Source organism: Zeus faber (assembly GCF_960531495.2).
Source record: "Zeus faber genome assembly, chromosome: 14".
NCBI lineage: Eukaryota > Metazoa > Chordata > Actinopteri > Zeiformes > Zeidae > Zeus > Zeus faber.
The window spans coordinates 13,540,230-13,554,247 of NC_137200.1; the positions used below are offsets into that span (position 1 = coordinate 13,540,230).

Consider the following 14,018-nt stretch of genomic DNA (forward strand, 5'->3'; position numbering starts at 1 on the left):
CCAGTACAGAGTCTTCGTGGGAGCCCTTTCGAAGCATTTTTCCAAACAAACCTCTGGCTCTCTTAACAGACAGAGGGCGCGGTGTACGGTGTGTTCAATGTAAAGCAAAGTGTGCGTGTGTGTGTTTGTGTGTGTGTGTGTGTGTGTGTGTTTTAGACGGCGAGGGGAGGAGAGCCCTGCGTTCTTTCCACAACAACAACCCAGAGGGCAGTGATGATACACCTAAGCCTGCAGCAGGGGGGGGATCGTAGGGGAATAGGCTGACTGCTGATAGGCTGCTCCTGTGAGACCCCCCCCCCATCCTCCCAGCCTCCCTTTCACCTGGTCAGGTTACCATGCCAACCAGCGGTTGGACAGTCTCTCCTCTCTCTCTCTCTCTCTCTCTCTCTCTCTATCTGTCTCCCTCCCTCCCTCCCATCCCATCTCATCCCCTAGCCTCCCCTCCTCTCTCTCTCTCTCTCTCTCTCTCTCTCGCTCTCTTCAATCTCCGCTCTTGGAAAGGGCCATTTCTAGTAGCCAGGAATAGAACATGGACCTGCCATTGATTTTCACGGGAGTACGGTGATTGCACACCCTGGAATGTCGCAATGCAGAACGAAAAAGGGAGCAAAAAAATAATAAAAAAGGAGGAAATGTTGCAAATGTATTTTAGCGGATCATTCCAGCGACACGGAACGCAGGCTGAGGGGTCACCAGGGTAAGACGGTACAATTACACCGCAGCGGCAGTTTTAATACGAAGGTGTTTTCACGGGAGGAATAATAACTTTGAAAGACTTAGAGGTGCTTGAGAAAGAAAACACACCTGAGGGCTGAAGGAAGGAGATCAAACCAACAGCATAGCCTGAATCATTTCAGCCTCCATTAGCGTTAGTAAAATCTATCCGACAGGTCCGTGGCTTGGAACGAAGGATTTGAGCATTTCAGATAACTTAGCGGATCCAGCCTCCCCTAAGTTGCACTGCAAATCTTTATTCCAAAAATATCTACAATTAATACAGTCACAGAGCTAAAGCTCACTCCTGCAGGACCATAATATCTTACATATTTAGGAACAAGATCGTTATGCGGCCTCGCCCATGTCACAGCGTGAAAGCGCCAGGAGCCCATTCTGCGTTTAGCGTCTCGCTGGCCAGGGCCCATTTAGGTCACGGGGCGCCGCGGCTCCACGGGGAGGCCACAAACGAGCTCCCGCCGGGTCCGCCCCCCGCCCCCATGGCCCCCGGGCACGATGGGTACAGCAGGCACCGGAGAGGAGTCGGGGGGAGGGGGCTGTGACGTTTGGCACGGAGCTATACTGTAACCGGTTCACTGGCCCGCCCGCAAATGTACTGAAATAATTCCCTTAGCTGCACAATTGGCTCGGACATGGAGCGTGACACAGGAGGGGTGGGGGGCGGGGGGTAAAGAAGATAAACAAAACAAAACGACAAACGGGGCTGAAGATGAGATTTTGGGGGTTGGGGGTGACCACGCGACCTTTTTTTTTTTCTCCTTCAATCAAGTCTAATTATGCGCTGTGTTCTCATGGCAGTGTCTGGCGACATGATGATGCCTAATAGACCTGATTGGTCCTAATTGGCAGTGATAAACATTGAGTGGCTGTTGACTGACTCTGCTCGCATCCGCTGTGAATGGGTAATGAATTGACTCCGATGCATCTGTTTTGGGAGGTACTGTATCGTGGAGAGGCCTAGCAGGAGGCTTTCATTTAACCCTCCCTGTCCCCGCCCCAAACTCATCTGTAAGCACTAGCAAAGTAAATAGAAAATAACAACAAGTTGATCACTGTTAAAATGCAGATTAACATGCATTCACCTGAACACGTGTAACGTCCATACACACACACACACACACACACACACACACACACACACACACACACACACACACACACACACACACACACACACACACAGTATGACACCAGTTTCATGGTGTATGTAAGCAATTTCTGCATGCCCTGAGTGCTGCGGCAGCGTCTGCCTGGGATGATGCGTGGCGTATTATGACCCAGCATTAGCCCATGCACAGACACTGAAAACAATGAAAGTGCTGGGCGGGGACATCACAAACAGGCTGAGGTAAAAAAAAATTCACGGGGCCGGCACAACAGCCCGGCCACGGAGTGAGATCCAAAAAGCCCGGCTCATTATACACTTTCCCGTGGGCATCCTATCAACACAGCGCTCTTTGAATTAAAGCGCGCGCTCCTTTTACCCCGTCGTGTGAAAAAAACGTTAATGTGCGTCCACTGAGGCTGCCTGTCTATTTACAATATGTAACCGACACGCGGAAGAGCTCCCGGTGCGGCCAATGACGGACGGCGAAGATCGTACTATCCGTCACGTGCGCTTTTTGGTGTGCGTCACTGCGTGCGCCCGCTTCTAATTGGCTGCTAAGCCTCTTAAGTAGCTTCCACGGCTTGAGTGGTGCGGTGCAAGCTGGCCCAGATAAACCGCTAACGGCACAAGTTGTACCGAATGCCCTAGAGTTTTGTTACCAAAATATGGAAGGGGCCCTCGTGCACCTGCCCTGTGTGTGTGTGTGTGTGTGTGTACGAGTCTGTGTATGTGTGTGTGTGTGTCTGAGTGTGTAGGGTGTGTGTGTGTGCGTCTGGGGGGGGGGGGCGGGGGACTATGTTACTGTGAGCAACACAACACCCGTAAAGCACACAGCCTTTCAGGGTTAATGAGCTCATTGTCTGCAAAGAGTAAGTACACAGGATTACACACACACACACACACACACACACACACACACACACACACACACACACAGATATGTGCGTACGCAGGAGAGTTGCGGGTGAGGAGCTAAGGGCTCCCAGGGAGTTTCGGGTTACTGCGAAGAGCAGCACAACACCGGTCGGCCTAACGATCAAATCAAGGCTCAACAGACGCTCGCAACAGACACACACACACACACACACACACACACACACACACACACACACACACACACACACACACACACACACACACACACACACACACACACACACACACACACACACACAGACACACACAGTCAACCACTCAGGTTAATTCCATATGTAATGTAAACAATGCAGAAGTATTACTTCATGACTTCCAGGCCGCTGTGGAGTCAAGCTGTACTATTTCAGCATGTAGGTTCTACACCACCGTGCTGTGTGTTCTTGTGTAAAACCACTGTTTTTTTCAAACGTGTGCGGTGGCTTGACATGGTTCTGTTTGCTTTGCATTCTTCTCGCACATGAGGTTTCGGGAATAAGGAGTTCACTTCTCTGTCAGCGTCGGGAACTTTGATAAAGATTAAAAGAATATTTGTTGTGCGACTGCACTGTGACCCAGTGACCACTGTACATGCAGAAAGAGAGAGAGAGAGAGAGAGAGAGAGAGAGAGAGAGAGAGAGAGAGAGAGATGATAGCTGATGTGTGTACAGAATTGCATCGATGCAATTTTGCTTGTTTGTCTGCCTGTCTGTTCGTTTGTCTGTCTGTCCGCCCTTCCGCCTTTCTGTCCGTCAGCCCGTCAGCCCGTCCGTCTGACGGTCTGTCCACCTGCCTGTCTTTGAGGGTTTTATGTGTCGGAATCAAACAGGCAGAGTCGTGGGGGAGCGGTGCTGAGGCTGAAAGACGCTCAGAGGGGGGAGGCTACATACAGCATGCCACACGGGCACCGTCCACAGTGGAGCAGTGCTCACACTCAAACACACACACACACACACACACACACACAAACAAACCTAAAACCTGTATGCATGCTGCACACTGTGAAACACTGTGTCACAAAACTCTATGTCCTGCCTCTTTAGAGTTCACGTAAAAATATTTTGGATGCCGCTTACAACAGACGTATTTCAATAAGGAATAATCCATTTGAAATATTTCCCCCCATCTGTGCTATTTAGTTCCTTCAGAACGGCAAGCTATTATGCAGTCATCGTTTAGTGGAGCGGTGTGGTTTCAAGGAAACCTGCAGCCTGTAGAGGGCAGTGGTCTGGATTAAAAAAAAAAGAGGTGGGTTGCATTATAACTTTGGCATATCCTGAGCAGACGCTGTCAGCGTGTCCATGTGATCACCTTCGAAGAGTGAACCGAACAGAGGAGGTCACGATCACCATCGCGAGGAAAACGGTGTCGCGTGTGTTTTACTCAATGCGTCCTCTACCGTTTGTTCAGACTCCGATATTTTTTTAACCAGTCAGCGGTGGACGGGACACGGCGGTTCAACAAGGACAGACAAGCCGAGCCCACGCCCTCCAGCTCGGCGGCCACACAAGGACGAGGGCGCAGACATGCACCAACATGGCGCCGGGAGATACGGTAGGATAGCGACGGTCTGAGTGAGAGAGAACACGGAGAGAGGACGGGAGGAAGAAGCACCAGAGAAAAGAGGCAGAAACGAAGCGGAGGAGGAGGAGGAGGAGGAGGTGGAGAACCCGCTCCTTCCATCCACCCCCACCCCGCCGTCCCCTCTGCACGCCTCTTTTCCACATGGCAGCCCCCGCCCGCGTTGACAATCCCAGGATTTAATGGAGGGGAGCTAAGTCCTTGGCCACGTGGTGAATAAACGCTGATGTTTTTGTTCTTCTTCCTCCTCCTGTGAGATACGCGGGTGGCGGTGTACGTTGCTGTCCTGTTGTTTGCCCGGGCAGGAAAGGGACAACGGGCAACATCCTACTGGGAGCCAAACGTTCCACAGAAGCTGCCGAGTGTGTCCTGGTGCGGACGGAGGTCCACGGGCCGAAGCTCGGCTGCTTGACAGTTAATTGCAGATACATCGGACACGTTTTTCGTGACTTACTCTTGACGTTGAGGTACATGGACTTGCTGACGTCGGCGCCGACGTCGTTGCTGACTCTGCACAGGTAGAACCCGCTGTCTTCCTCCAGCACGTGCTTGATGAGCAGGGAGCCGTTGACCAGCACCTCGATGCGGAAGCCTGAGTTGAGGGCAATGGGCTGGAACTGAGGAACCCCCGCACCTGTAGGGAAAGGTGGTTGTCGATACAAAGGGGTCAAGGAACTAAAACGGCGAGCACACATTTCGAACGTGTCGAAATCACAATTTTGAAATCGATTCAGAAATTGAAATGATGGAAGTATCGGAGTATTGCTTTTTTTTTTTTTAACACAGCCCCTTAATGCCGAATATTACAAGCAGCTCGACCTCACACACGGTGTCCGTCTTACGGCGGCTGATCAAATCGCTGATCAAATCGCCGAAGATCGTTGTCCTCAATAGTTACTCGCCAAACCGGGGGCGAGCCCGGAATGGAGAAGCCTGCACAGCGAGCCGGGGGCTTACGTAACGCTACGACAGTTTCCCGCGCTCAGAGGAGAGGCAAGCAGCTCTTCCTTCTTGTTTGCACTCGTGGAGGCAGGCTGTTCCGTGTTCCACCTTCGGGCTGTGGACGTTATGTTTGTTGTGTTGGCACTCGCAAGCGGGCGATCCGCCGTCGAGGAGAACTCGCCGCAGGCCAAATAACAACAATAACAACAAGAACGAGAACAAAAGTCTTATTTTGCAATTCAAGGGAATAGAGGAGCGCGCTTCCCTGCTACGGGCCCTGAGTCAATGTCCTTGAACCGCGCGCTTGTAGACGCAGAGGAGTTGCGTTTGTGGGCGTCTGCTGGGTCGGTACCTTTTGAGTACTCCCACTGGATGGTGGGGACGGGGTAACCCTCCGCCGAGCAGTTGAGTATCACCGCCTTCCCGTAGATGCCGTCCTGATCCTTCGGCTGCACCACGAATTTGGGAGGAACTGCAATCACAAAAGGGATCCCCCCCACCACCCCTCAAACGGTTAGTGCGTGAGCACCATTCATACACTCCTGGTGCAGCGTAAATCTATTGATTATGCTCAAGGCCGTCCCTAAGGGCATCCCGGCATCCGACACTCCGCAGTAGTGGAAGTTGAAATACCTTAAGAAAACTGAATGTAAAGCTCCTTATTCAACATTCAGCCTGTAGTGTTAAAGTATTTGATAGTAAATGTACTATCTGAGATACATTTCCTCCTTAATGCATTAATTTTTGTTTGCCTTGCTTGTATGAAAAACCCTTATAAAAAAAATTAAATTCTCAGGTGTTTAGATTCGATTCGATTAAATTAGATAGATACGTTATTCATCTCCGCAAGGAAATTGAGGTGTAAAAGCAGCTCACAAAAATGCAGGAAAAATATAATCAAGTAACAAGAATAAAACATTTAAAAATAAAATTTCAATCAGCAATAAACCTAAAAAGTAACTAAAAATAGGCAACATACAAAATGAAAATGTCGTGGAGTACAAAAGTATGATTTTTGCAATTCGATTATCCTAAAATCGAATTACCCAATTTAAAACAAGTCAAAATTGTATTTAAAGTGGTTTTTTTGTTTGTTTTCTTGTATTGTGTTTTAAATCATCATTGGGATTCAACCGCAGTGATTGGTATCAGAATCTGTTGAATTTAAGAGTTTCAATGGGGCTATCGCGAAGCTATTCTCTCAACGCTGGAGCAATTTAAAAGATTCTGATGCCAATCACTCGGATGCCAGTGCTCAGGTAAAAAAACAACACAAGACTTTTACTTACAAGTCATATAATACTTGAGTATAAAAACTCAGTTATTTTACACCTCTGCTCATGGCAGTGCTTGATCTATATTACTAGGTACACCTAACGTACGAACACTAACTCCGTGTTGTCCCCTCACTTTCCGCCTCAAATCCCCCCTCAGCCTCCCCGACCAACTGGTCCCGTCACCTCGGACGATGAGCTGGCTCTGGTGCTCCACGGCAGCGGCCTGGTTGCGGGCGATGCAGGTGTAGTTGCCGTTGTGCAGCAGCGTGAGGTTGGAGACGCGCAGGGAGCTGGTGAAGTCGATGTTGTCAATGGTGACGCCCAGGCTGGCCGGGATGGGGCGGCCGTCCTTCTGCCAGGTGATGAAGACGGGCTGGTCGCCGGACATGACCACGCAGGGGATGAAGACCCGCTGGCCGATGGAGAAGCGCGGGAACTCGAAGGGGTGGATGGTGGGCGGAACTGTGCGGCGAGAGACACGCGGGAGTTTCATCTCGGGATTGAGAGAAGTTAAATACAGGGCGCAGGTATCAGAGAGTTTAATTTTGTACTTTTTAAGGCCTTTTATGTCAAATGTTTTCTGTCTTATTCAATATATTGCAGCTAAGTGCTATATAATTAGGCAGGGCAGACGTAAGTATGAGGTAAAATTGGGATATGATCTAGATAATTCTACTGTTATTAGAACAGTTTCTTTCAGGTCAGAGAGGAAGGGAGGCGATTAGGAACTGGAATAAAACCAAGCAGTATTTTTTATTCCACAGAACTCCAGACAGGTGAGAACCAGGGTTTGGATTCCTCGCGACAGGTAAGTACAGAGTCAAGCATGAAGTGAGTTGGGTTCATCGAGAACAGGTAATTGCAGCAGGTAAGTATGTCGCAATAAGTTGAGCTGTAAGCTGAAATGTTGACTGATGCAGACGAACCTGACTCGTAAATGCAACCTATATTTGTAAAACTGAATTCAAGACTTTTCAAGACTTGCGGACACGCTGTAAAAAAGACGCACCTCAGATGCAATCCGAAGCTCAAGCGCGGGCAGTTTTTTCCGGTTGTTTGACTCAAAAGTTCTAAGGGGCCTTCTCTTCTAACTGGTGGAAAATAACGGTCAAACGGTGTGCTCCACCTGGCGAGGCGGCCGTGGAAACCCTCTCTCTTGGCGAATCAACAGCAATAATCGCCACGTCTTCATCATCATGGTGTCATTACGGCCGGCGCCTTAAGTCCGAGCGCGAGCCGTCGCTCTCGCTCGGACTAAACTGATTTCCTCCACTGAACAGCACGTCTATCTCGCTTGATCTATCTTTATCTACATTCATCCCTCTCTGCCTCAGTCTGTATCTCTCTCTCTCTCTCTCTCTCTCTCTCTCTGGGGACACTGAAGCCATCGTGAGAAACAGATGCTTTGGAAAATTAATGACTTAAAATAACATTGGAATAAGCGGCACTTCAGCGCTTATTTAATTCACAACAAAATAGGCATAATAGGCTCCTGGGGATTCCCCACGGCAACGGCGGAATGCTAAGCAGCTGAGAGGCAAATTAGCCAGGGTTGGAATGGCGGCACAGCGGCTTTGTCTAGGTGCCGGCGCGCCCCCCCCTGCACCACCACCACCACCACTCGTTAGCGCCAAGACCCGCCAGCCACGGACAGACAGAGCGAGCAAGGGAGGAATAGAGGGAGAGATAGTGTGGTGTGTATGTGTGTGTGTGTGTGTGTGTGTGTGTGTGTGTGTGTGTGTGTGTGTGTGTGTGTGTGTGTGTGTGTGTGTGGGGTTGCCCGTTACACATTTCAAATTATGCAGCGTCATTGAGGGAAGAGAGCCATCAGGGGTTATCATCGTCTGGCTCGGCTGCATATATTCAGATCACCTCGCTGATAAGCGAGCCGGGAGCGACGGAGACGCCGGGCCTCCTATCAGCCAACAACCCAGCCGGAGCGCCGGGCCCCGCGGTCTGAAATCAGCGTCCGCATCAGCGACGGTCGCCACTCTGTTGTTATTATTGTGACAGAAGATTAAGGAGGCGTCGGTTTTTTTACGTGTTTTTGTTTTCCATCATTGGAGATGTGACAACCGGATGAATATGGAGCGGATGGCGTTCCAGCAGGGGTCCTCTGGGTGGGGCGTACGTGGGCGCGTGGCTGCTGTAATTGGGCGCCATGTCGTGGCCCGGTTACGTGGCCGGACGTTCCAAAAGCATCGGCCTCTTCAGCTGTGAAAAGGCCAGGGATCTGATGGGCCTTTCACCGCAGGCTCAACTCGACTCGACTCGCCTTTTTGGTTTTTTTCAATCGGGCAAAAGTTGTGGAGGGTACTCGTAGATTTTTTAGGTATCACCTCTGGCGAGGTTCCAAGCGAGCTGTGGCGATACCGAAAGGTCACGTGAAAAACCGCGGCAGACTGCTTCTTGGTCACGGAGAATCGTCACTGCGTCTCTGCGTCACCATTGCGCAACACGGGTAAGAAAGTGATGGACAGCAGGACTGAGAACGTCTCCCCCACGCAGGGCTTTTTTCGTTTCATTCAATTAGGAGAAAAAATATGTCTACGGCGAGAAAAAAACACCCTTATTACACTGTTATTATGGGTTTGGTTTGGAGAAATGGGGAACGGGGGACATGGGGGATCGTTCAGAGAGTTTTTAGTTTTAGTTTTTTAGTTTATGCCAGGTTGAGAATCAAGACCACCATCCCTTCGACAGCCTCCATTGTTTGTGTGTGTGTGTGTGTGTGTGTGTGTGTGTGTGTGTGTGTGTGTGTGTGTGTGTGTGTGTGTTTGTGTGTATGTGTGTCGCGTTAAAAAGATGGCATCACGGCGGTTTTGTGCCGCGTTGCTATGGGTTCTATCTACAGCGGAGAACAAAGTACCTGCTACCAAATGAGGCAGAGTTGAGTCGAGTTGAGCCGGTTCCATGTGGTGGAAAAGCGCCATGAGTTTCCATCTAATGTTTTGTAAAGAGCTTGATATTTCGTGTTTTTTGGACATTTTGCATTTTGAATTCCCGTTTACTTAAATTCATTGCTTCATAATAACTAATAACTTTCACGTCAGTCCCTCTGCACAGCCACTTCCAGAGCTACCCTTCTTACTATTTAATCATCAGTTAATACTTATTCTGACTATTACTATTACTATGCAATTCTTCTATTAACCTTCCTAAGATGGCCCCGACATGTCATTGCTAATGTGACATTGGCTGAAATGCTGGTGCATATGACAAATAAACGGCTTGAACTTAAACTTTGTCAACCGTAGATTTGTATATGTGCAGGAGGACCTTTTTCGGATATGTGTTTTTCGCACTCGGATTAGACTTCCTCCTTTTGTTCCTCTCCGATGCCTAGCGCGGCCATTTTGGAGTTTGCCGTTACGCATTTCACTGCAGCTGAAACCCATATGAGCGTGTAACAAATCAAGAAACTCAGAATCTTGGAACTCACCACCCAGACCCGCACACCCCCACGCACACACACACCCCCACCATACCTTTCACGCTGACGTGGACGCTCTGGTGCGTGGAGAGCTGGGGCTGGACCAGCACGTTGCAGGTGTACTCGCCCTCGTCCACGTCCTTCTGCACGTCGTAGAGCTTCAGCGTGCCGTTGTTCTCGAAGGCCCGCTGCCGGTGGTTGTACGGCAGCAGGTTGGAGTCCTTGTACCACTTGATGGAGTAGTACGGGTAGCCGATGACGCGACAGTGGATGTACATGTCCCGCCCAGCGATGGCAGTGAGGTTTTTCATTGGTCGTATGCTGGCAGGCCCTTAAAGGACACAATGGAGAAACACCCTCTCTTAAAATGGTTTTGAGGCTGGGGGGGTTGCAATAGTGAACTGCGCTGTGCTGTGAGTGCGTTTGTAATATATACACCACAAAATCACATGTCTTGATTCATTCTGATGCACACCGAAAAAACCGGCAGGGTGCGGGGGGTTGCGGGGAGCCTCTGAGTGCCCTACTAAGACGCCAACCCAGTCATTGGGAGAAACACTCGATGGCCATACCGGTTGGAGCGGCGCCGCTAGCACATCCACTCCGTCCCGTGTTCTTCAATTCTGAATTTACCTCTCTCCCTGGCCAGAGCGGGGGACTTGTTCCTGGACGAATTAGGCCGAGAGTGTGCCCTGATATTTAGTCAGAATTGAATATTAGCCAGCTCTCCACCTCTTCGGCGCCAGCCATTGCCGGTGACAAGCATTAGAGTGGAATGTTCCCTTTCTCCACTCTGGAACCTATTATCAAAACCATTACTCATGTTCACCGCTGCTCGCCCGCACGCTGGCGAAAAAACCAACAGAATAGCCAATAGGCTTCCATAGACCGGGCCTACCAGGGAAAGGGGCTATTAGGCTTTCTTTAACGTTCTGCGGCTGTTCTTAACCAGACCCTGAAGTGCACTTGCAGCGCGAGCATGTCCGGGGTGGCTACTCTCTTTAGATTAAGGAGCCAACGATCTGAGAAACAGTCATTACACATTCTTCACAATAGCACCTGCGGAGATTTATCTCCGTTGCTCGGCCGCGTCCAGGGTCCGCGCAATCCCCCACGCTTGAGGGCCTCAAAATCACCCCTATTCAGCCTAAATAAACACGCAAGAGCGAACACACTCAAAACTAAGGGAGTCAGTATAGTGGAAGCGCCGCTCACTCGGCAACACAGGACCAGTTAATGGGTTCGCACCGGGAAGACAATGTCCTCCCCTTCCACCTAACTGCTGCGTAACAATGGAAGCCCGACCGAGCGTCTCCCTGCGAAGAGCAGATAGCGCCGCTGCCACGCACTGCAGCTAACTGTACAGTAAATCACTTTAATGGCGTCCCAATGAAAAGCTATCAGCAGGTGTTGGGTTTTGAAGCAGGGCATTAAAGAAGTTAAGACTGACACGTGGTGACTGATGACTCTATAGGAGGCCGCTCCGTTTTCAAATACGAGATTACGCCGTGGATGAAAACGAGGTCAGAGCCGGCAGCGCTCCGTATGAGGGGTCACAGCGCCTATCTGCCTCACAGGGCGTCTCCGCGTCGGCAGCCAGCCATCCCTATACATTCCTCACCCTCTGGAATAAGACAAAACCGGGCCTGTCAAAAATACCGGTCGGCTTCTTCTTCGCCACCTCTCCGCTCATCAACACACGTGACCCCCAGACCCCGCACACGAAAATCAAAAAATAAAAAATCTGCCAAATCAATCAAAATAAATCAAGACACACACCGCTGTGGAGGATATGTGTATATGTGATGGTGTGCTGGAAGAGCTGATCTGACAAGCACCTCTTACGTTTATTCGCGCCTGGTAGGAGACTGTCCCGGCGGAGTTGTTGCAGATGCAGCGGTACACGCCCCCGTCGGGAACCTGCGTCTGGCTGATGTTGAGGTGGCTGACCACGTGGCCCTCGGCGTTGGCGTAGTGGGAGATGCGGTGGCGGCTGTCCCGCACCACCGCGTCGTCGTCCAGCGTCCACGTCACCCGGGGCTCCGGCGTGCCCTTCACCGTGCACGCCAGCGACACAAACTCGTTGATGTTGAAGACCTTCTCGCTGAACGAGGCCAAGATCTTGGGGGTGCCGTCTGGGCGTCGTGGAGGGAAATGGGGGAGGCAAAAAAGGGACGTGTTTATATGCGTTTGCACCTCCTGTTGCCGTGCAGATATTGCTAAAGTGTGGAAAGAAGTCTCTCGCTCTAAATGGTGTTGTAAACCTGCACAGTCAGCCATGCTTGATTAGCTGCGCTTCATTAGTCAATATAATAACTAACCAACCGTCACACCAAGGACACTTAATAACCACTAACCTCCGTAAGGTTTCAAAGTACCAGTGTTACCGTGGGGGGGACGGAGAAGAGAACCTGATAAGCTCAAGTTTAGGGCCGGGTATTAGGCAGGATCTCACATTTTCGATTCAATTTCGAGACAATGGGTCACAATACGAGTCGACATCGATAATTTTATGCACAATGAGAAGACCAACAAACATATCTCATGATGCAAATACAATCCATTACAGAAACTACATGAAACAGTTAAAAACAATTGCATAACATCCCAACAAAGTATCAATATCAAAATTGGCCAAATTTTGAAGCGACTTCCAGCCCCTCCTAAAGATGGCAGCACCAACAGCGGAAAAAACACAGCGTCAACAAAGCTGGCCAATCGCTACCCCTTGCGCCGGGATCAGACGACACTGTATTTTTGTCTTTCACGATGGTCACCATCACCACGTCGGATGAGGCGATCATAGTGCCGTAAATTCTTGCCCCGTCTTGGCCGGGAAACACTGGAAACACTACACGTACGACCCCGACCAATCATCGTACGCTGCCTTTCACGACCCTGCGCGAGTTCATAGGTCGTCGGGGAGGAGGGTCGAGAAATTGTCAGTCACGGATACGGAGGCGCTACGTGTGGTGGCGTTCGTCTTTTGGGAGGTTGTCATGGTACTCCCTCTCGGAAACGTCAGAAAGGCGGGGGTTAATGTCGCCGCTGCTCAACGAACCTTTCCTCGGTTGCGCTGTTCCAACTGACAGCAACAACAGCGGCGTCCCTCTTTCTTCTCGGCATGTTTACATACAGGTATGCGCACCAGAGAGCACTAGGTCGTCCTATTGGTCAACGTCAAGGAACATGACCTTGCTACGTACATCACATGCAAGACTTTTCGTCCTGAATTTGTGTTGTCCGATCCCGGCATCAGAGTTCGTATGGTAAAGAAAATCCACCAATCAGACTCTATATATCCCAATCTATATTGCGCATATTCCCCCAGACCTGGATTTCCACTGCATTTATTTTAAGCATGAAGGAAAATGTGGGATTGAGAGGGTAGCAGGGCTTAATACTAGTCCTTTCTCTGGCTCCGCCGCCTTCTCGATTATCAATAACTTCTTTATATCGGTGAACGGCCATGGGAGAAGCATTCTGCAGCGGCGCTATAGTACGCCGGCCTCTTCCACAAAATATGTTAAAAGGCATTGGGCCCGGCCAGCACTGCAGCGCTCATTAGCACATACACACTCTAGATGCAGGTGCCCTTCACACACACCCACACACGCACACACACGCACAAACATGCACATATGAGTGAATCAAATATTTCCCCCACTTTCGGCCACACACGGCCCCTGCGGGAACACTGAGAATGGCTGACCTTCCAGGATGACCTGAACAAAGTCCTGGGCGGACATCTTGCCGTGCCTGGCGAAGCACTGGTAGACTCCCCCGTCGCTCTTGGCCATGCCGGCCATGACCAGGTTCTCGCGATTCTGGCCCGTCATGCGCACGCTGTTGCCGGGGTAGATGAGCTCTCCGTTGCGGTACCAGGACAGCTGGTACTCCTCGGAGCCGGTGACACTGCAGGACAGGGACACCTGGCTCCCCACACTGCCCTTCACCTTCCGAGGACTCACCACCGCCTTCAGGGGCTCTGCAGGGGGTGGGGTGGGGGAGGGGAGATTTCATTGTGGCT

The 14,018-nt window shown here is 50.5% G+C and overlaps 1 protein-coding gene across 1 annotated transcript in view; it reads right to left on the reverse strand.

Annotated features, from left to right (window-relative positions):
* The window catches only part of LOC307240447 (cell adhesion molecule DSCAM-like), a gene marked incomplete at both ends in the record, with an annotated part of 87,492 nt that overhangs the window by 16,680 nt on the left and 56,794 nt on the right, over positions 1–14,018 (reverse strand). The window contains 6 exons of the mRNA XM_080014231.1: positions 4,791–4,970; positions 5,631–5,750; positions 6,739–7,017; positions 10,044–10,319; positions 11,827–12,123; positions 13,701–13,976. Coding sequence (XP_079870357.1) covers positions 4,791–4,970; positions 5,631–5,750; positions 6,739–7,017; positions 10,044–10,319; positions 11,827–12,123; positions 13,701–13,976 — 1,428 coding nt within the window. The remainder of the gene's footprint in view (positions 1–4,790; positions 4,971–5,630; positions 5,751–6,738; positions 7,018–10,043; positions 10,320–11,826; positions 12,124–13,700; positions 13,977–14,018) is intronic.